At 31.5% G+C, this 24,001-nt stretch overlaps 2 protein-coding genes across 8 annotated transcripts; both read right to left on the reverse strand.

Moving 5' to 3' along the window:
- Window positions 1-2,551: 2,551 nt before the first annotated feature.
- Window positions 2,552-5,973, reverse strand: LOC141677004 (cellulose synthase-like protein G1). The gene is made up of 8 exons (XM_074482732.1): window positions 5,274-5,973; window positions 5,083-5,166; window positions 4,600-4,731; window positions 4,303-4,515; window positions 4,129-4,228; window positions 3,837-4,015; window positions 3,267-3,614; window positions 2,552-3,199 (listed from the first exon to the last, which is right to left on the reverse strand). The coding sequence occupies exons 1-8, from the start codon at window positions 5,865-5,867 to the stop codon at window positions 2,735-2,737; spliced, it is 2,115 nt and encodes a 704-aa protein (XP_074338833.1). The 5' UTR covers window positions 5,868-5,973; the 3' UTR covers window positions 2,552-2,734.
- Window positions 5,974-11,809: 5,836 nt separating this feature from the next.
- LOC141678126 (uncharacterized) lies at window positions 11,810-23,421 on the reverse strand. Of its 7 annotated transcripts, none has more exons than XM_074484373.1 (10): window positions 23,301-23,415; window positions 23,080-23,197; window positions 22,009-22,127; window positions 19,530-19,605; window positions 17,808-18,064; window positions 17,244-17,360; window positions 15,186-15,237; window positions 13,161-13,742; window positions 12,188-12,238; window positions 11,810-12,072 (listed from the first exon to the last, which is right to left on the reverse strand). In XM_074484373.1, exons 3-8 carry the CDS (start codon window positions 22,102-22,104, stop codon window positions 13,180-13,182), a joined length of 1,161 nt encoding a protein of 386 aa, XP_074340474.1. In that variant the 5' UTR covers window positions 22,105-22,127; window positions 23,080-23,197; window positions 23,301-23,415; the 3' UTR covers window positions 11,810-12,072; window positions 12,188-12,238; window positions 13,161-13,179. The 7 variants fall into 7 exon arrangements, with proteins under 7 accessions (XP_074340474.1, XP_074340468.1, XP_074340471.1 ...); XM_074484367.1 differs by having other exon boundaries at window positions 12,170-12,238; XM_074484370.1 differs by having other exon boundaries at window positions 12,170-12,238; window positions 23,080-23,151; window positions 23,301-23,367.
- Between the last annotated feature and the right edge of the window lie 580 nt (window positions 23,422-24,001).

Raw genomic sequence — 24,001 nt, forward strand, 5'->3', positions numbered from 1 at the left:
TCTCTTTCATATTATTTTGAAAAAATAATATATTTTATAATATTTTTATTCAAAATTTTAGTTGAAGGGCATAAGTGGTTTTCGTGATCCACTTGACTCTTATATTATACAACTTACTAGCTTTCATATATATATATATATATATATATATATATACTAATACTTGAATACGTAATTCATTAACATTGAAAAATTATATATGAATTCGATAATATTTTTAAAAATTTATAAGCGATTGCACAGATATAACATGACATAGATCAAAACGGCCAATATGGACGTTATTAAATGAACAATGTCGAAGTTGGATAGGCAAAAAAAAAGTTAGATCGAAGACATCTCTAATATTTTGTACGATTTTTTGCAATTATAATTTTGATTTTGATTTTTTAACTTGGTTTTGCTCATTTCTAATGATGATGTCATCAAGTCTTTACCCTTTAACTATTTTACCATATACATTTTATGGTTTAACACTCATTCAGCCGACTACAAATTGATATGAAATGCAACGGAAACTCCATAGTGAGCAATAATTTTACAACAATAATTTCAAAAACAATCAGCCTTATCTATCATTTACCTTGACAGAAAATTTATACAAAGCCAATAGCTTTTCGTAATTGAAGTCATTTTATCACTTCACAAAACAACACAAAACCATTAGCTAAAAATCATTAATATATATTATATTAATAAAATATAGGAATTATATAAAAAAAACCATCTCCGACGTTGTATTGCACTTATTCATATTGGCTATATTTGTTAAACCAGTACAGACCTATAAGAAATCTATAAAAAAAATTAATCACTTATTATCATAATAAAATAATATATTCTATTTATAACAATTTAAAATTTTAATAACATACTATTTTTAAAATATAGCTAACTAATATAACTAATATCATCTAAGTACAATATCTTACAGATACAGATCCAATTTAGTCAACCCATTATACATAACACCGTTGAAGATGCTCTAAAAAGTCACATTTTGGGAGGAGTATATTTTGGTGCAAGTATAGTTTTTCGAGAAAATTTCACCTAAATCCCTATTTATAAAAGTATCTTCCATATTCATATTATTTTATAGAGTAAATTACATAATGGTAAATCTATTTTACACCAATTTTTATAACAGTGGCTAAATTTCAAATTATCATTATAGTGACCAACTTTTCATGCGGCCATTAAAAAATGTGGCTACCTTTAACTTTTGTTAAGTCTGCGTTATTAACTAATATATTTAAAATGTAAATTACAGTAATTTTAGACTTATTTTCAAAATAAAGGTCAAACTTTTATAAATTTCTAACATCTTTTTCGCATTTTAAAAGAATGATTTCGTCAAGTCTTCACTCATACTCACACCTTTATTTTCACTAAAAATATATAAAAACATATGATATCGCTATACAACACAATTCAAAACTTTATTAATTTTTTCACTTTTTCTAAATGAATTAAGTGTCCGGTCCAATCAAAACTTTAATAAAAATATAGAGAAGTGCATCCACCTATCTTAAAAAATTTTATAACGTTATAAATCTCGTATTAACACTCAATCTAGTAAACTCTCTCCTGACAAAAAATAATCTAGGAAATTCTCTCAAAATCTTCCACAATAACAATATGTTATTATTTTAAAAATTTAAAAGTATAGTTATCATTCTGTAAAAAATGTTTTAAATATAATAGTTAACGACATATTTTGAACAGTTGTTGACGGCGGCCATTTTTTTCAAAAATATAATGAAAAGTTGATTATTATTTTGATAATTTAAAAATTAGATCAGTATTTTAAAAATCGATGTAAATTAAGGTCATCGCTATATAATTTATAATATTTTATATAGATAAATTTTGTTAGAATGTGATCCAATTTGAAGTTTGAGAACAGGTGGACGTATAGTGTCCGGGATACCTCTAATCATTTGGTTTTATCCGACAAAACTTGTACAGGAGCTCCAACTATTCTGAGATAAACTTTGAAACGAGATAAACTTTGAAACAAGTGTATCGGGAAGTTTTAATAGAATCATATTTTAACAAGTTTCAAAGTTTTGTATTATTTTTTTTGTATCATTCATTTATTTATATTTATTTCTCGCGTTTTAAATTTTCTATATTATATAATTTTATAAATTATTTCAAAAAGGAAATATTATAAAAAATAATATCTAATTTTTATTGCGAAAAATAAAATTTTAACAAATCAAGTATTAAACAATAACAAAGATAGCTGATGCGGTTCATTATTAATTATTAATAAAAAAAAGTATCAAACAACAAGTGTGTTGATCACTCTCTTTTAAATGTAAATAACCCAGGGGCCTAGGCTGCTGTTGTACATTTTTTTAGGAATGATCGGAATACGAGAACACCATCACCCAAGTGGAGAAGAGGATGCTGGTGTATTCTGAAGTTTATGCATGCAATCTCTACTCGGAAACATTTTTGATGTGGCGGCGGCAATACAAATAAAATGTCATCCATTCTACGAGTTAAAGACTGCACACCCAAATATGAGCTAAATATATCCCCAAAAAACAACTATAGATTTTCACTACATTATTCAAGTCTTTTGTACACTAGGTAGTAAACCATTTGTTTGCAATATATCTTCAGAACACACAACAGAATCATGTGTTTACAACAGCTATAGATTGGCATGGCCCCTTGGGCCCTAGAACAAAAGTTTACAACAGCTATAGGTAGAATCATGCATTCACTTGTTTCTTTTCGGTATGAGTCCCTGCAGTATTGGAAGACTAAGGACTAATATGAATGAACACAGGAAAGCCTGTCCAAACATTTCTCCCCAATTTCGCATTGTTATGACCCTTTTCATTCCACCTATGAAACATAAGGTGTTAAGTATGACTAATAATGTCAGTGGAATCATGAACATCTTCGCACCACTGAAATCAAATTTTCCTTTCATGTACTTTTCGAGCTTTTCTTGATCCACAGCTTTGTTTGTCAATCTGAAACTGGCTTTTGTTATGCCTAGCCACTTCATTAGAACGTCAAGGCTTCCGAAGAGCAATGCTGTAACTGACTTTATCAAGAATATTCTTTGTTCATTCCACCATGTCCTAATTGAGCTGCCACTGGATACAACTTCATATAGATGTTGAATAAGGGATGACATGTAAACCCCAGCAAATACTGCAAACCATGAGCTTGAAACCTGCACAAGGAAAGATAATGGTGAAATGTTCGAGTTCAATTGTTAGACGAGATGGTGATTCATATACCTCTGGGAATAGGGGAATGCCAGTTAAGAAACATAGTGGAGAAATGATTCCGTATATTAGGCAAGGGACTGAGAACAGTGGCATGAATGTGAAGTATCCATAGCACAGACTTTGAAGGACTGTCATGTTTGATAAACCGTAAGTCATTGGACTAAACTTTGAGAGACCAACTTGAAGCAATCCAGAGGACCATTTAATGAGCTGAACCAATGCATCCTTCATATCAATGGTAGTACATCCTAAGAAACATGGCCTTTTTGGATAGAGATAGACAGAACGCCACCCTTTGTTGTGTAGACGATACCCCGTGAATGTACTCTCCAATAAACAATCATAGGAATAGCCAATCTGTCATCACATGAATATAAACTTTCAATTTCAAGAACTCGTTCTACTTTTCATTGCACTAACATATTTTTTGTACTAACACTGCATTATACCAACTGGATATCCGTCCTTGGTAACAAGTGGTTGAGGGTTCAGCCTCGGTGAGGCACATGTGTGAGAGTATTAAGGTATGACCCCGGTAACAAACTTGCCATTCGAAACTAATATATATGTCGTGCTTACCTCTTTACCCCATTGCGTGCCCTTTTCATAGTCACATGAAGCCAGGGTCTCTGCCTCTTCTATAACTGCTTTTGATAACTTTTTCATCTCGAAGGTGTCAACATTGGTACTACTTATTAGTGAGGCAAGGAACTCCATGGAGCTGCCAAATTTTACATCTGCTTCGTAGAGAATTTTATCTGCCAATCAAATTATAAAGGAAACATTAACAGCATATAATTAGGTTTCTTAATGTTACAGCTCTTGGATTTAGTTTCAACGCTTGCACAAATGCTTCAAAAAATGAGCAAACCTTCTTGGCTGGGACTACAATATAATGCCTTTTTGTTCAAGTAGTAGCCTGTCCCTGCACAGACCGTGCCTCGTTGTCCATCCATACCTTGATATCTTGTCTGAAATGTCATGGACCTCATCAATTACTATGCCTATTACTAAACTACCGAAGAAGCTGTTTAAATCACTGTACCTTGTATGCTGCTCTTGCTTGGCCATCATAAATATCATTTTGACTAACATTATAGAAAATCTGAGGGTACTGTACATAAGAAAGATCACGAGACATCTGAGGATCAAGATGGAAGCACATTGCTTGTCGAGCTGAGGCAGGGTCATTGCAGTACATATCACAGTCTAATACAATGATGTAGGGGGCATTGCTCATTATGCCTGAAACTCGGAGCTGAAACAATGAATTTATAACAAATTATTGTCGTCATGTGAACGTGAGGAAGGGAAAAAGGAGCAAGAATATAATTATGCATACAAGTGCATTGAGGGCTCCAGCCTTGAAACGATGAGGGCGAGTTGGTCTTTTTTCACGAGCCACATAAACAAGAAGAGGCATTTTATTGTTGTCATCACTCTTCCTGTCCTTGCTATTATCGTCATGTATTACCTACAACGCAAAACAAACAATGATACAATTTCTTCTGATCTATATATTAGTTTTCTTTTGTTTTGACTAATTAATTTTATTCATTTTCCTATATTCTTCTCAAGATCCTTAATTTGTATGATATTGTAGAATCGTGTTCTTAAGATCGTAGTAGGAAAAATAATATAATAAAAATTCTAAACGGTGCTTCATTCCTACCAAGGTTCAAATAAAGAGTTGAGAGATATGACAATCAGACTACATTTCTAAGTTTTGTTCCATATTAATCCCCAGTTACCATTCTTTGCATCAATATGAACTCTGCACCAAAGGCTATTAATCGATTAAGTTAACCTTTTAATTGGCACATACCTCAACATAAGCAGATCGATCATGTACAGCACTTCCTTCTGAGGCAGCTTTCTCAACATTCATCTTGAACACCTCATACGCAGACTGCAGAATTGATATTTTTTAGCAAATCATGTTTATACGACCAAAAAAGTGCATTATGACAATACCATACTCAATATTTCCTCTTTATGTTGAAAAAACATAATTACCTTAATTTTTGCTTCATCTGCCTTGAAATCATCACTCCGTAAAACACGCTCATCATCTCCAAACTTAGAAAAATATGCTTCAGGACATCTTGTCTTGATATCATATTCCCTGCAAAAAGGTAACCAAGACTTTGCAAACAAACATGCTTCCTTAATAGCACAAAGTGTTGATGCAGCACCACCATCATCAGACAAATAAACGCTAAGCTTATCCGATGGATAATCAAGAGCCATAGCTGACAAAACAGTGTTCATCACCTCTATAGTAGGCTCTTTGGTAGGATCAGCAGTGCATATAAATACATCAACTCCTGGTAACTCAGCATCTGCTGGAAGATTTTCTGGAAAAACTGTCCGGGCCACTGGCCTCCATCGAAAAGCCTGTGTAAAGATCCAAAGGAAAGTAAACATAATCTCTGCAATTGCCATAAGCCCCCAAAGGAAAATTGGCACACTTTTATCATTACTAAAGATGTTTAAAGCTCTGTAGTATAGTAAGCTTAGTATAGCTATGAAATGGAAAATGATGTGAATTCGATTGATTATAGTCCTCGGAAGCTCAAGTTTGCAGGCATTAAGAGAAACTCTGGCCATTTTCTTTGTCTTGTCCACTGATCTTGGTCAGCTCTAGCTGCTTGATTCTTGTTTATAGAGTGAGGGCATATATATTATAAATGCATGTTTGTCACTTTCCTTTATGTTTTGGAGTATCTTAAATCTTAATGCATTGATTCGTTTGCCATGTTTAAGATCTAATGACTTATATTTTGTACATTTCTTTAAGGTCATTTTCATGCAAGTTTTTTAGTACTCCATTTTCTAGTAATTATCTACCATAAAATATAAACATTTTACTAAATGCACCATTGTTATATACAATATTTACAATTTACTGAGTGGGATTGTGACATCTTTGTTACTATTTTTATTTTGATGTTCAAGTATCAACTACCTAATAAATCGATTCAACCAAATATAATATATTACAGAGTGGATAGATGATAGGATCCCTTTAGATTTGAGTTCATGTTTGATCCATAAATGCTTGCTTATCTCTATTATTTTACATGCAGATTATGTTTCCACAGAAGCTATATAACGTACTTAGATCATACTTCATCAATAGCGAAGTAAAATAATAATAGAAGACAAAAGATAACGATTGTTTCCGATATATTTACCTTGCACGCCCATTTTGCATTAGTTCTGGTCAAATAGAACTAATTGTATTCAAATTGTGACTTTTAGAGCTTGGATTTTTAGTAACAATGATTAAGTATCCGCCCGGCTACTTGCTATCGGCTTATTAGAGCATCTTCAATGGGATACACCTGTTAGCTATAAAATTTAGCTGTCAACCAAAAATTTGAAAATATACCTAATATGTAAAAAAATACATCTCCAAAGCGTTAGCAAAATTTTTAGATAAGGAGAAACCAGCACGCTACATATTTCTATATCAAATCCAGGTCATTTCCCTTCAAAATAAATGTATTCTGCCGCTATAATCCTAGTTATGTGTCTAGATATATATGTATATATATTCATAATTTAATAGTTATAATATATATATATATTATTTTTAAATATTATATTTTAATTTTATTTAATGTTAAGTGTAAAATTATTTTATTATAGAATTATAAAAAAAAAATCATTGTTTGTTTAAAAAAATCATGTTAACTAAATTTATTATTACTTTTATAACTATTTTAATGTAAATTATGTATTTATAAAAATTACTTATAAACGATAATAAATAAAATTAGTAAATATTTTATAGTATATATATGTAATGTTTGTTAACTAGTTTTTCAGATGTTTAGATTGTAACAATTATATCAAAAAAAATTATTAATTATATATTTTATTTTTACTTGTATTAAATAAAAAAATTAAAAAATAATGATAATTTATTTACAACCTCTTTTTTTCAAAAGATAGATATAAACTATGAATAAAACTACTAAAATTTAAAAATAACAATCAATAATGTTTTTCAAATATGGCTAACTATTATAACTAATACCATTAAAGCAAAATTTTTTACAGATTCAACAAATTTTAGATAATATCTATTTTACCCTGTTTTAGCTAATGAAAATAGCTAATCCCATTGAAGATGCTCTTAGGTAGCCTATGTTTCCAGACCTTTATATAAAACTAGGATTTTTGCCTCTTGTAAATTAATTATGTTGTTAAGAATTTTCAATTTCTATTGTGCAATCTTTTGTTACATTCATGCAACATTGTTTGGGATTATTATTTTGACTATTATTGATTATTTTAATTTGTGTATATCTATTTTCTATTTTAAAGTGGTGGTGAGTTTTGTTGTCGCTGGTCACTGATTACATAGTATTCACTTGCTATCGGCCTACCAGGTATCCTACGTTTCAGGATCTTTATATAAAAAAGCAAGAATAAATATCGAAAATTATGATCAAACTCATAAAATATAGTAAAACAGGTAGAAATGAGTGTCCCCTAACATTTGAACGGCGAATAATCATCGTATGAACCATTTCAATTGCTCAATTTTCTGTCAAAATTTAGCAGTTAGTAAGTTAGTATTAAGAATTGAATCGGGGAGTTGGGTGCAGTTTCTCTCCTCCCTCTGTGAGGAAGTACCATGGCGTACGTTTATCTACAGAACAAATAGCCAGCCGATAACTCATGTGTCCGATCTCTGAATTCTTACGCTTTAAATTTCAAATTATTATTTTATTTATTTACTATTTGATTTTAGGAATAGTGACAAGATGATCGATTGTTTTGATACAACCAAATGTCTTGCTTTTTGGTGTTTTATGAATAGCTCGTCAGCCTTTTCTACTCGCTGTCTTTGTTAAAACCAAATCAAAATGACAAAAGGGGAGACTAGAAAGATCATTTCCGGAAAGGTTCCTGACATAAAAAATATATATATATATATATATATATATTCTCTCCATCCTCAATTTGCTGTATTATCTCACACGTACTTTAACATAAAATATACTACCTCCATCCCAACCATTTCTATATAAATGGTTTGGGCACGGAGTACAATAAATTCATTAAAATAATATTAGTTTTGGTAAGTTAGGGGATGAGAGAGAAAGAAAAATTGTAATTTAATAAGAAAAAGTATAAAATTGGGTAAAGTGATGAGGCCAATTAATATTTAATGAATAAAATGAGTGTAGTGGGAGAAATTAGTGGATGTGGTTGATTTTTATATTATTAAATTTTTACTATTTTTGGAAAGTTTGAAATATATAAAATTGAATGAGACATCCAAAAAAGGAAAGTATATAAAAATCAATGGAACAGAGGAAGTAACATATAAGATATAGTTTTATAACCTTTTTTTAAAAAAATCTTTTACTTTATATTTATTTTAAAAAAGTCTCTCAACAACAATTGAGGGAGAGAGGGAACTTTGTTTCTGACACTTTCGAAATTTTTAGATTTCTAACATACTGAAAACATCAAAATTACGATTATCCTACGGACATGATCATTAATATCTCAATGTTACGTACCTTTCCAATCATCCTCTCCCAGTAACTCCACATGACGTATCACATGATGAAAGAGCTACGCATATCGAAGACATGTTCATGCACTCGAAAGTCGTTGGCCCTTAGCATTTGCAAGCCCTGAACACCTAATGTTATGACCGTAGGTGTTATTTTCATAAGCAATTGATCCCACGATCTTATCCTCTAATATTACACATGTCATTCACTTGGGTACTCTATCATCCCCTTCCCTTTTTCTTATCTTTCATGTGTCAATAGTCTATAACAATCACCAATCTACTAACATAGGGTACGACTAACTAATAAAAGGGAAATTAAAAAAAATATATCAAGAAGAGAGAAAAACAGACACAACAAGACAAGTAAAAATAAAATACACTTCATACAAATAATACTCAGACACACTAACCTTAACCATCACATACCAACCTTGAATTGCCGTTTCTCTAAAATCCTAAAATCAACTTGTGCTAGGAAAACCAGCCTTCTAGAAATAAAATTGATTAAATGAGATAAAATACAGTCTATTTTAGCGGCAAATATTTATATTTTTTATACCAATTTTGACTACGGTTTGGAAGAAAGAACTTGAGTGAAAATGGAATATATTATACTATTTTATGAAGAAAATACTTTATAATTTTCATTTCATCTTTCTGTTTTATTTAGAAAAGGCTTAATTATAACTTAGTCCTTAAAGTATTAGATAATGTACACATAAACCCCTTAACAAAAAAATTGTATATTTTAAACCTTCAACTATGAGATTTGTACACTTTAATCTTTTTCTTAAATTTTTACCGAAATCACCCTCGAGGGTTATAATGTTCGCAATTGTATACTTCAAGGGCAACATAGTGCGCAGATCATTTTCTTATCCCTTTTTATTTATCAAAAAATAATATTATTTAAAAAAATGAATTGTATATTAAGAAGTGGCAAATGTCCACAAATTAATTGTTATTTTAAGAATTTATTAAGTAATGAATTTTTATTTGATATACTACCTTCATTAACTTTATTTACAATTTTTTGACTACACAATTTTTACTTAAATTATATATTACATACTATTATATATTATTTAAATATTTATATTTTTTATTTTTAAGATATAAATAATTTCAAATACAATCAACTATTTATTATTATTATATATATATATATTACTTTTTATGAATCCCAATAGAAATTTAAATTACTACTTATAATAAAAAATTCAAAACTAGAATATGATAAATTATTTAAATTAGTTTATTGTATGAATTAATTAATATGATAAACAATATTATGATATTATGATAAAATTATTAAAGGGTTAAAGTATACAAAATTAATAGTTAAGGGGCAAAAATATACAAAACTCGTAGTTAAGGGGTGAAAATATACAACTGTGAGGATAATATTGGAATTTTTTTTAACAAAAGGGTTGACTGTACAACACTTATAGTTAAGGGGTTAAAATGTATAATTTTTTTGTTTAAGGGTTTATGTGTACAATGTATTATACTTTAAGGGCGAGATTATAATTAAGTCTTTAGAAAAATGTTATTTATAGAATCATCCTTGCCTTAACCTTTGTTTATACTGTTTATATTGAAGCTGAGTGGGACAGCTGTTTTGTCCTTTCCTTCACAAATCTAAAGAAAGATTTACCGTAATATATCTTACTTATCGTCTTCACATTGTCTTATTATTTATTTTTGCTAAATGCATTGTCTTATTCTACCTATACCTCATCATTACTTTCTAACCGAACTTATTTTTTTCCACAAAAACTAGTCGATGGTAATCGGATCGGTCGAAACGGATTTAACAAAAACCAAACCTAGACATATTTTTTTTTGTCAAATCCGAACCCGGAAAAACATGAACCACTAAACCCAAACCCATCGGATTTTGTTTGGATTCAATTCGGGTTTGTAAATCTCTACCAAATTGCATCTTAATTTGCATAAACTCTAGTGAAAGGTTACTAGGATCTGATTTAAGTAAAGTGCTCATAAATACGACGATATTGAAATTTTTAGAGTTGAATAAGAAGGTTCAGAGCAGATAATGGACATAATATCTCTACGAATAAAATTGTTGGTGAAAAAATACAACAATCTTGACCTTTAATATACTTGTATTGAACATGATGCTCAAAACATGTTTAAACGACTTTAATGCAATAATTTGTAAAAATTTTAATTTTTCCGCACTAATATTAGTAATATATTATATTATATATTATATTACTACTTATAAAATATAAATTATTATTTATATATAAACACATGTTTCAGATCAGGTTCGGATCGGAATGGGTTTCGGGTTTTCGGGTATGCCTTATATCCAAACTCAAACCCGACCCGAAAATGGTTCGGGTTTAAAAATCAAATATGATCCGAATCCAAACCCAAAATATTCGGGTTCGATAAAACCCAATCGGATCGGTGCAAATCGGGTATCCATCCGTTTGGTATTGCCATCCCTAGACCTAGTGTGTATCAAAATGCTTGTGTAGATGTTAAATGATGATGACCTCCAAGTCCAACTCTTTCTCCATAATACTAAAACTTATATACACTGCGTATTCCCTCTAGAGTAATATAATTTGACCTCTTTCAAGACTCTATTTTCCCTTTCACTTGAGAGAAGGCGCTACTTTTCTTCCCAAAAGTTGGACTCAAGTTTCGAGTAACCATGTGTACCTCTCCTAGCGGCATTGAGAAACACACAAACGTTTGTTAATAATGAGGGTAGACAATAGACATGAAGTCTTTCACATTTGCCAAAAGCGTGACCTTAGTCTTATATGATGTTTTTCAAGGTATTACTATTTTCTATAATGTTCAAGTTTTAGATCTTTCGTAGCATCTCTACTCTGGTCGACTGGAGGAAAGGCAACGTTGTAGCTGGTTACACTTTGGTTTCGAATAATATAACATGCGTGTCTTGCTGAATAAATTTACTCTGTTTACTTGGCTCTAAAATATATCGGAAATGGACTAAAATATAACACGATTGTAGTGAACACTCTTGTAACACAGGAATCATATGTACAGACCTTAAGATTGTGCAATACATATATGCATGTTTCTTGTTCTTGAGTCTGAGGAGAAGCAGTGACCCAAGTTTTGTCTAAAGACTCGGTCACATGGAACTTAACATAACAAAAGCTAGAATATGCTAGCAGCAACCCCAAAAAAATTCCTTTGTGATTATTTTCACAACAAGGTCTACGGAAGCAACTCAATTGTAGATCCATCTCTTCAAAATAAGTCCACCTGCAATTGAATTACATTAACAATTATACAAGACTGGGTGCATAACTATCAAGGCATAAAAGAAATGTGGACAAAAAAGTAAATTATATGCTATTACCCTCTACATGTTGCAGACCTGATTAATTGTTGACCTATGGGAATTAAAAAATATATCTTCACCACCTAGCTGCAATCAAACATTATATCAAGAATAGAAGAGGATACTATTAAAGAAACCAGATAATTATAATTTGCCATCACTTACCTTAAAATTTACTAAATAGATATACAAAATTATATAAGGAAAACTCCGCGACAATAAAGCCAGGAAAGGGGGGTCAGAGCATGAATGATTTCCACATAGTGCCATTAGTAATCAAACTTAAAGCAAAAAACATGTAGCAAGATCAGAATTGTGGTTGCAGTGAACACTTCAAATGATAACCCTATTCCATAAAAACCAAGAGATGTGCAATTTTGCAAGCGTAGTATCCTAAAAGCACATGAAGTTCTGATTCATCATTAAGTCGACAAGTACCGCACAAGGAGAAGCACAAATGTGAACATAAAAGTAAATAACAAAAATGATCTTTCTAATTATTTTACTACAATCAAACTACTTCTGTTTCAAAACAGTCCAACCATAGAGGGTTGTCCCCAGGAATTCGACATGTAAGCCAATTTATTCAAGGAAACACCAACAAGCAGCATGTTCAGCATCATCAACACATTTATTATTAATCATCAAACAGCTACTATTTTTAATCTGCGAAACTGCAGTTTTGGGTGCAAAAAGGTTATCAATCAAGTAATTAACAAGAAATGTGCTGCTTCCTCAAGCAGCAGCAGAAAAACGAACTAAAAAACGCAATGGAAACAACAACCACTCGTAAAAGGAACTGATAGACCGTATGACTTGTATGCATCAAAAATCAAATCAACTGTGCTTGACCAGAACGACCAGTGTGCAACTCATACAACTTCTAGATTCTAGATTTTAATCGAGCAGATTAGGTCAAGGTCAGAAAATAAGAGTAAATCTAATATTTATTTAAGGATCCATGCTTGATTATAGATTATATTGTACAATAGTATTTATTCAAGCTTACATTTCTTTTTGGAAAGCAGTCACTTTGGTGTGGACGATCCTCTGTGTTCCACAAGCTTCCATGAAGGCGTCGTACCATTCGGCAAAGGAATTCCAAAATCTAAAATGCCCTTGAGCCACTGAATCTTGTTTGCAAGCTCTTCCAAATCCATAAGTACAGCATCCAGTGAGTCAGAGACCTTAATATTCAAAGGAGCAATTTCGCCAGTTTTAACCTTCTTAGCTCCCTCGGAATTATCCAAGTCTTCGCGACCAGTGTGGACAGCAGTTTCAGTAGATGCACATTTAATATGTGAACTAGAAACACTATCTGATAGACTTGGTTTCTCTATACCACCATCCTTCATGTCCAAGTCCTCAAGTCTCCGTGTCTTGGGTACTATGCTCCCCGATACCCCTGTCATGTCCCTTATCTTCCTGCTCTCAGATTTTTTGGAAGCACGTAAAGAGTTTGCTGAATTATGAGAAGAGGTTGAAGCATGGATTGGTGATAAAGTTTTATCATCAACATCTTTTGATCCTTCATCCTTGTAATCGATGTCACATTTCATACATCCCGCAGCAGGTGCACCAGCATTAATTCCTGAACGGGTAATCAAGTAAAAGATACAATTATATGACACATCCTTCAATACACATGCTTGGAGAGCTGACCATCACAACAATTATATTTTTTGCATATGGTCATAACCTGGGAAGCACGGGTGCGTGGTGCGGGGATACGGTAATTCGGTAAATTTTAAAAATGGGGATTCGGGTGCTGGGGGGGTACAGAAAATATTAAAATATTAAAAAAATATATTATAAATGTAATTAATAATTATTTAGAAAAACAAAGAAGTAGCATTCTAACTAAACCAAATAAAATACATCAAACAAAGAAATGAATTTGATTTAGAAGAAAGAAAGAAGTATCACTATTTAACTTCACATATATATAGTAATATTTCATTCATACATTAAAAAAAATCAATTAAAATATCCTACTGATGTGTTGTGCAAACTCATTGTCTAGCGCAAGCTTGGTCATCAACAATATAACCACAGGCTGATACAGACAGTGCAATTTTCTTTGCTAAAGAAAGATAGTAGGTTTAAACTCAAAAGGGCACTTCACTCTCGGCTAAGTCCTACTGTGGGATGTTAAAAAAATTCAACACATTCCAAACAGTTTTACTACACAACAAAATGAACACAACCTATCAATTACAAATCAAATAAGCTTCAAACTAAAAATAAATAGATGCAAGAAAGTTATTGTCGGTAGCTGAGAACTACTTCTAAAATGAAATAACACATATATGTAAATGTCACACTTGCATGGGAGTCCCTGCACCCAACCCAAATTCATACCAATAACCAATAAATCTAACATTCATCAAAATTGAGAATCTAAAGCTTGAATCTTTGGCAGCGCCCGTCTCTTGCACCCAGTGACATAGGCGTAAGAGCATGGTCGATTGAGATACAAACTACAGGTGGTGATATCAAGATATGTTTACTTTGAAGATTTCCAGCACTTATTACTAGCAAATTAGTAGGAATGGCGTAGGGGGTTGCAGAAGGTGAGAATAAGAAACTGGTTGAACTTCAGCAACATGAAATGAAAACCAGAAATCACAATAATCATAACTTCTGCTACAGCTGCACTCGTCGATTGTTTATTTCAGGCTCTCCCTTTTTTCTCTCTATCACCCGCGCTCTTTCCATTATACATTTTCAAACCAACTTTCCAACACAACTCAGAAAAATCTATTCCCTCAAATTCTGTTTTATATCAATTTAAATTTGTAGGCAAGTGGACTGCATGTTCTTGCAAGTGCCAAGAATATCCTTGCCCTCCAAACTTAAAAATAATATTAAAAATTTACCAATGAAGTTTGAACAATAAATTAAATACAGAACTAATTTCTTTTAAATATTTACTCATTAAGTAGTAATAAATGGACAGTCTTCTTGAATATGTCATACCATCGTTAATTTGAATAGTCTACAATTATTTAACCATAAAAACTATTGGTCTTACCTTGATTCAGCTGTTGCATAAGTCGCGCATAATTGTAACAACTTTCATTTTCCTAGAACATGTACCAGGAATTAGTTGGGTCAAATCAATAACACGCGTAAATTGTGTGACAAATATTTAGAAATCAAAGATAAATTAATATTACAAAATAAATAAGATGGTAAGAAAATTGCTAACACAGGTAACATTAGGCCTATAGGGACAGCTAAAAAATAAATAAGACTACCATTATCTGAGATAAATAGTCTTGCACAAGGCAACAAGTGCATAAAAACACATTAAAAAGGAAAAGTAAAGCATATGTGTGACAATATACCATATGAATGTAACTTAAATTTCAAAACAAAAATCCTGTGATAATATGAAATTAGTAAAACCTAAAGTGTCTTGAAAAATTGTATTAGAATAATGATGAAATGTGTATTTCAAGGATAATATGAAATTAATAAATAATTGATATTTAATACTTCCAATTAACTAGCATATTGGAGAAAAACATGCACATTAGTCATTTTATTGTAAGGTTTTATTTTGAATGTGATAAATTTTATAGTATTAGATAAAAATATAAGTAAAAAAATTATTTGTACGGGTCTTTTGACATTGTATTTTTCATTAATTACAAAATTTTGTTTTGCAACAATATTAAAAAAATTTAAGTTTTATGTTACTATGTTACAACGGATGTGCAACTTACGAATAAATTTGTTGTTAATGTTTACTTCAGTTTTATAAAACTATATAATAATTTAGAAAAAATAATTACTAGTCCTTTCAACTTAATTGATTTTATACATTCCGAAGTAAATATTTGAATATTTATTTCAGTACTACGAATTTAAGGATCCTCCTTAAATTTTTCAAAATACAATCTCCAAAGTTGGAAGTAATAAAAGGAAAAAGTGACGTACTCACTTGCCAGCTCCAAGAGACAGTAGGATGTAAACACCCTTATCTCTACTGGATTCGGTAGAGAGTCTGTTTCATACTTGTCAAGGCAAGGCGTAAAGACGAATATAGATGATAACGAACCGCCTGACACCTAGGCGTCCATTAGGCGAATTAGGTGTTCTACTAAATATAGGCATATATATTAGATATTATGTACATACATTTTGATTGGTTTTCATAATAATTACATTAATGTAAAGATTAGTTCGTTTGATTGAAACAAATAGATTTTATTAACTTTTGTTTGTTAATTTTGAGACTTTTGCTATAACTCTGATGATTCAATACTCAATTGTACAAATTTATAAATTTAACTACTTAAAGACGAAAATAGGCAAAATTAAATCACATTTAAAATAAAATCACACTTTACATATAGTTGAAAGCCTAAATCGCCTAATGTACGCCTAGGCGGTGCCTAGCCTAAGTACCGCCTAACTCGCCTAACCTATTAAAATCAAGACGATAAGGATGCCTTTTCTTTTTCTACCACCTTTCCGCCTAGGCGACGTCTTAACAACTATGGTCCGTTTCAATACCCCAGCCATGTCATGGTGGATAAGGAGTTGAACCGATGACATTTGGTCATGAGTTAGGCATGGGCCAACTCGACTTCATAAAGTTAGAATGAGATATAACAGCTAATGGTATTAGTTAGCAAAACTAGAACAAAATATCTTGTTCACTCTATTTTTTTTTTTGGAACGCAGTTGCTACGATTAACAATAATATACATATCTACTCATGATCAAAAAATATATTATTTCTTAAATAATATATAATTTAACATTTATAATATAAATTTGTGTCAGAAACATGGAATACCCGCAATTTTCACGGTAGAAGCATAAAGGGAAAATGGAACAAATGCAGAAGATCAAACTTATGCAACATTAAGCAAAACATTCTCACGCCGCCATGAGTAGGACACATATTCGTATAAAGTTATTATGCAAGTCTTATTTGTATCAGTATCATTCTTGTATACCTTTCTCGTACATAATTATTGTGTTAGCTAGAAGCTAATATCAAGAAATCATTATGTTGCCCAAGCGACATGAAAATATTCACTTGAGGATACTGTATATAAAAAAATATTAAGCATACCTGCAAACTAGGAGCTCTCCAACCATATTCTGGAGACCAATCTAAAGATGGGCGTAGATCCTTGCAAGAGACTTTATAGACTCCACCTTCACCCACAGGAGGCAGTATTAACGTAACCTAGAAAAGTTGCACATTACAGTCTCAAGATTGAAGATATACATTATTTCAATACATGTATAATATTCATTGATATACAATACAAGCAAGCCATGACATGATTCGAACAGAATCTCTAGGTACATAGTAATTTCCTTCAGTAGTGCTAGTTAATGCACGCCTACCGAAACAACCATCCCATCTGAGCTTTAGAGTGTCTCAAAAAGAGAATCTAAAGGATCCGTTTCATACATACATATATATATATAAATTTTTTTACTTTTTGTGGTGGGCCTCATTTCAGTAAGTAATGATCCAGGCCCTGAAAGACCTTGGCCATATTAATCATTAGGACAAAGAAACTCAGCCTAATGGATCTTAAAAGTCTCTCATTTTTTAAGAAATTTTAATATTACAAGTTATTAATTTGTATCTTAAAAACAGTTCAACAGTCCAATGCAGTCTTACCTCAGCATTTCCATCATTAAAAACTTGGGTCAATCTTCCGGTCCAGAAACAGCCATCAGTCAACCAATCTACCAAATCACCCACTTTCCAGACATCATCGGTACCTACATTCACTTTTGTGATCCCATCGACAGGAGGTAAATTGATTTCATCATACGTACAAGGATACTGTGGGCGCACCATTAGTTGCTTTTCTTTCTCCTTCCCCTTTGTCTTATACCACACTGACACTTGGTAGAGCTTTGACCTCTTTACCTCTGTACAAAAGCAATTCATATCAATTGAGGAGTACTATATGTATGTGCACCATATGCTCACTCTTGCACAATGAACATCAGAAAAGTGATCACTCTTGTTTATATATAAGCATTAAGTAATGGCATAGCTTAAAATTAGAATGCAGTACCCCCTCCATCAATTTTACATAAAAAGCTACAAATATAATTGGATAAAAAAGGTGCCAATTAACAAGATATTACAGTTTATGCAAGATGCAAAAAAAAGAATTAAATAATAATAACAACCTATATTAGATGATGGCAAATAAGTGGTGTCTATCCCCTGACCAAAACAACATAAAATATGACTTATTTGTGTTTTTTATATAAAAAACAGACAGGCTCCTTGTGTGAACCCTAGAACATTCACCACATTCACACAGTATGAATTAAGAAATATACGAAGGGAAATCCCAAAAATTATCCTCCATAAAGCACCTCTCAGTGATTTACATCCAGTCACTAAAAGATCTAAAGTACTCAATTAGTGTTAACTCTAAACCCTAAACATCGACCCCTAGTATCAGAAAAATTCATAATTTCTCTTTTAAATTGGTTTCCTAGTGGCTCGTATAAACAAATGGTTTGACTGGCATAAAACCTTCTCTGACGTAGGTTTTACAAGTAAAGGTTATTTGTCAGTACTACCTAAGTAAATTTTGTTACACAAGATTAATTGATCTAGGCTAGTGTTAAAAGACCCCAAGAGTGCATTTAAGAGGCCTCCATCAGCTTCGGGAGAAACTGAAGACCAACTTGTCAAGGCATCCCTGAGAAGACCGTCTTCATAGAGCCAGGCAGTGAGATGGGGAAGTCACAGCTTCACATAGAGCTGCTTCCTTCAAACCTCGAAAGGTGCTAACAAGGTTTATAACAAAGGGTTTAATATGGATGTAAAGGAAAACCTCCATCATCTTCTCTCTACTATGATAAACTAGTATTCTTTAAGATGTGACTAGGTTTAGATAGGCAACACATCAAGTGATATGATCAAGGTCCTTATTTATTGAGATTTTTAGAATCTCTGCTATTTTTCAACTTGTATTATTGGCCTTCATTGTTGGAGCTCATTCCACATAATTTGATCCAATATCAAGGACGTATTAGTTATAATCATTTATTATTAGTTTTTTTCTAAATTGATTACTTGTGGTAAAATTATTAATCATGAAGAGTAGATTGTGTGTGTTTGACTTGTCCTATTTTTTATCTTTCTGTTAATTTAATATTCCATCTAGTGTCCATCCTGCATCGGATTTGACCGGAAAGACCACATGATCGGTAGTGGACAATTCGTAAGAATTATGCCTCTTAACACAAACTAGACTGAATAACTAAATTATATGGACATATGATGCATACAAGTACTGATATCTAATCTTATAACAAGATTATATTGGTGATCATATCAGAAGATATTAATATCAGCAGACAGTTTACTTACTCGTTTTTTCATCTGGAAAATCAATATATTCCAGTGCATGCCAAATGTTACCGTTCTTCACAACTATCTCATGTATCTGAAAAATAAGCAAACAAAAATTGCACTAAATGACGTGTGGAGAATATTAGGATCCCAGTAGAAAAAAGAACATAGGCTGTTAGGAATTCGATAACAATATACATTAAGAATGAATCACATGACTAGCTACAAATTATGGGCAAAACTCAAGATGTCAACTCATTATAACTTGTTTATCCATTCCGAAACCATATTATAGAATCTATGGATCATAAAGATAAAAAATATTAAAACAATTTAATGCAATTTGTTGTAGGCCTAAATATCACACATATTTAGCCAGGCGGTTCTGCTTATGGTCTCCATATTATTCATCATTCAACTGTAGTAGCAGGGGTACTTTGAGAGCGGGACATCAGAAATTAGGAGTCATAAACTCCATATGTAATAAGATCGGAAAGTAATTATAAAAATAAGAAATAAAAAATAAAAAACACTAGATAACCATAAATCAGAACAAGAGGACAACTAGAAGTTATATAGGGAAATAGATATTCATTTCTAACATGCCATCACATTTTCATATCTATCTGAACACATAATATATATCCCAAAATAAACAAAGCTTAATTTAAAAAAGAAATGGGATAGAATTCTGAAAGGTTACAAGCATTCACAATTTTTTGAAAAAAAATTAAGAAGGTTTGTATGCATAAATTGGAGAAAAAATTTAAGTTTGGAGCTAAATATAAATATTAGATTAGACCGAAGATGCAGGACAGTACTTGAATATACCAATACCTTGTGGGATTGAACGGCAGACAAAATCTTTTTCCCAAGTTTAATCCCAAAATATATACCGAATCAATATTATACATGTATGTGTAAACTACCAAGTGCAAATCAATAATATGTTCAATACAGAACATATATATTGAAACAAAACCCTAATGGGATAATGAACTAAACCCAAAACGGGTGAGTTGAAATAAAACAACCCGGCTACAAACAAATCTAGTTACAGGCCTATACTGTATACATAATACTGGGACTGATCACCAATAGGCGACCTCTGACTCTCAAAAACCTAACCAAATTTTTGGACCTGGCCAATATTTTGGACTCATACACAGATATTTATTAGTTGTAGCCTGGGTTTTAAAATTTGCACCTCCCTTCATCTGAGGCGGCGATTTAAAGACCTTGTGTTGAGGCAAATCTGTGAAGCACCACAAACGCATATAAGGCCACACGAAGCAGTATACACCTTGGCGTTACTCGTTAGGATGCGTTTTTGAAAAAAAAAAATTGTCCAGTTTACCCAATTCATGTTTGGTTCTTAATGAGAAATGTCAACATCTACTGTTTTAGTGTGGTTTCCTTTCAACCAAAACTTTAATCATTCTCAAAAAAAAAGTATACTCTTTTTTTCAAAGAACAAGTATAAATATTTAATATTTGAGAGCTGAAGTTTATTCTTTTTGCTAATTGAGAGGTAAAATTGAATTATTTTATTTTTTTGAATCAATGTTAACAAATTGGAAACAAAATTATATCTTTACTTGACAAGAAAGAAATTACTTTGGTATCCAGTTATCAAAAAACTTTCCAAATAAATCAAAAGAAACAGAGTTGAAACATATCATCTACTTCTGGATGGTCCCGATGGAAATGCAGATGAGTTTTTGTCAGGCATTAAGAGTGGCTACTAGGGAAATTAAAAACCTGTGCTTATGATTTAATATCTATTAGGCATATCTTTCAATTGTAATAGTGAAAGTTATTGTACTTCATTACTTTGTAATATATAATAGTATATTTACAAAATATTTAAAGTTTTTACTGCTTCACGTGCTTGAAGAGCTCGCTTTCCCAGCATTGCTTCGCACCTCGGCTTTAAGAGGCCTTATCGTCGAAGACTACCTCACCCTTCTTTGAACTAATATGTAAGCCAATACCTATCTATCATGTGGTCAGGTTCTTCATATCATTGTAACAGGTTATATTCTTTAGAAGATACTCATAGTACATATGTATTGGCATTTGTTTTCCTAGATCACGAACCACTTGCAACAAAACTTAGTCCCTATCCAAATTTTTAGTAAACAAAATTTGTAACAGATATCTTGAATGTCAGCATGCTTTCCTTAAGTGGTCAAGTGTACTCAAGCCTCCAAGAAAGAACTACTAAATCTCAATTCATGGCGAGAATAAAACTTTTTGGGCACCTAAACCAGCCCTACTAGGGAGAATGGACACCAGAGAATCGTACAAATTAGAACATACATAGAATGAATAGACCAATATAACATATTACTCTGTCAAGGCACGCAACTTTTATTATTTCTGATATTCCTAGTTGATATATGAAAATAAAAAATAAAAAAAAAAGTGGTCACAAAATAACATTTAGGGCTATAGAAGGAACTAATAAGAGCTGGGATAGCTAAATTGGACGTACCATGCATCGAAACCAGGCACCTCGATAACCCTTTGTGAAAGACTTTGCCTCAGCCAGTTGTCCAACTTTAAAAGGCAATAGATCAGGGTTCTCCATGAAATTTCAAAATTACAATATAGCTGCACCAAAAAAACTGATTAATATAAAGAAATACCAATTTTGTTTTTAAAGAAATATACCAAATCATTTGACCCGAAAACAACTTGTTTACCTTTAAAGCCAAGGACATAATGAGAAACTAGCAATCAGAGTTAGCAAAGTAATGAGCAACAAAAACAAATATTAGAGCAAAGTTTGCTGCAATTCTTGCAAAATGAAACATTCAAGGAGTCACAACTTGGTGTTTACGAACTGGGAAGAAGTACGTGTATTCCACTTAAAAGCACGTGCATATGCAAGGGGGAACCCCATATATCGTAGCAGTGAAACCTAAACCGACGCATGAATTGTATACCCATATCCTGCTTAAAATCTTGTAGGACTACATAGAGCCCTTCTACATACTTAAAGTTTCCACTATATGCAGTCAAAATCACGCATGAATTATACCGTTAATCATCAAAACAATATTCGATACTCGACCTGTTCACCAAATAATCAAGATTCCGAAGAAAATACCAAGTCTTCAAAACTACAGCATGAATTATACTGTTAATTATCAAAACAATATTCAATACTCGACCTGTTCACCAAATAAATAAGATTCCGAAAAAAACATAAGTCCTCAAAACTAAAGCATGAATTATACTGTTATTTATCAAAACAATATTCAATACTCGACTAGTTCACCAAATAATCAAGGTTCCGAAGAAAACACTAAGTCCTCAAAACTACCACATTACTGTCACAATCATCATAACTTTCTAGCAAATAAACATATCCAAACCCTAAAACTCATCGAATCATAATTCAACAAAATAACGAACACACCGACGTATCATAATCAACACAATTACCAGACCAGTCACAATGAAGCAACTAATCAACAATCACACATCCGAAAACATGAGCAATTACAAACAATACAAACACACACACATTCAATTACATAACAAAAAATCAAGTACATACCGTTATAGTGAATATAACTACTTCTCTTGTTACTTGTAGAATATTCACACACCGCTGTACAAATATTAGATACTGTATGTTGAATATTGCATAAATTAGTTGTTTATACTATTTGATCCTGCAAATTATATGAACATGCATTATATAATTTACATAATCCATTAAGTGCGAACATTGTGTTAAAATATTAAAAAAATGAAGATTGAATAATAGAAAATTACCACGAAAATAATGAAGAAAATGGTGAAGAAGAATTGAGAGAGATTTTAAAAGACCTGAAAGAAGCAGAGAAGCAGAGGGTTGGATTCGAATTGGAAAGTGTATAATGAACCTGGGGAGTTGTGCCCGGATTTATAAAATTACAAAAGAATTTCAAAAATACTGCTTTTTCTATTATTGTTTACAATTTTACAACCTTTTTAAAAAATGAAAAAATTCAATTTACAACCAAAAGGCAACCACATATGCAATTTTCCCATAAAAATATCAAATATGCAACTTATCTGAAAAGTACTGGAATTTTTTTTGATTAATTAAAGTTGCATCGAGTTATGGCATCTGGTTGCAACGAATTGCAAAATTATATTTTTAAAAAAATGAAAAAAAAATCATATTTTCATAAATTGAATTTAAAAAGAATTATAATTTTGCAAAAAAATATATTTTTGAAAAAACTATAAAATTATTTATACAAGAGTTTTAGAACGACGTATCCATGCATATTTCAACGTCCGGGTTGTTATTAATTACTTTCAAGGAGGAAAACAAATACGCGTACAATTTCTTATTTCCAAAATTGGTGACTTAATCGATTACATTAAAAAAGAACTAAATCCTAAAAAGGAAATGAAAAATTGTTAATAATCGTTTCTCTAAATTTAACTTTTCATATTTAAATATATATATATTTTTAAAAAATTAT

This window comes from Apium graveolens, chromosome 8 (assembly GCF_009905375.1).
Source record: "Apium graveolens cultivar Ventura chromosome 8, ASM990537v1, whole genome shotgun sequence".
Lineage (NCBI taxonomy): Eukaryota > Viridiplantae > Streptophyta > Magnoliopsida > Apiales > Apiaceae > Apium > Apium graveolens.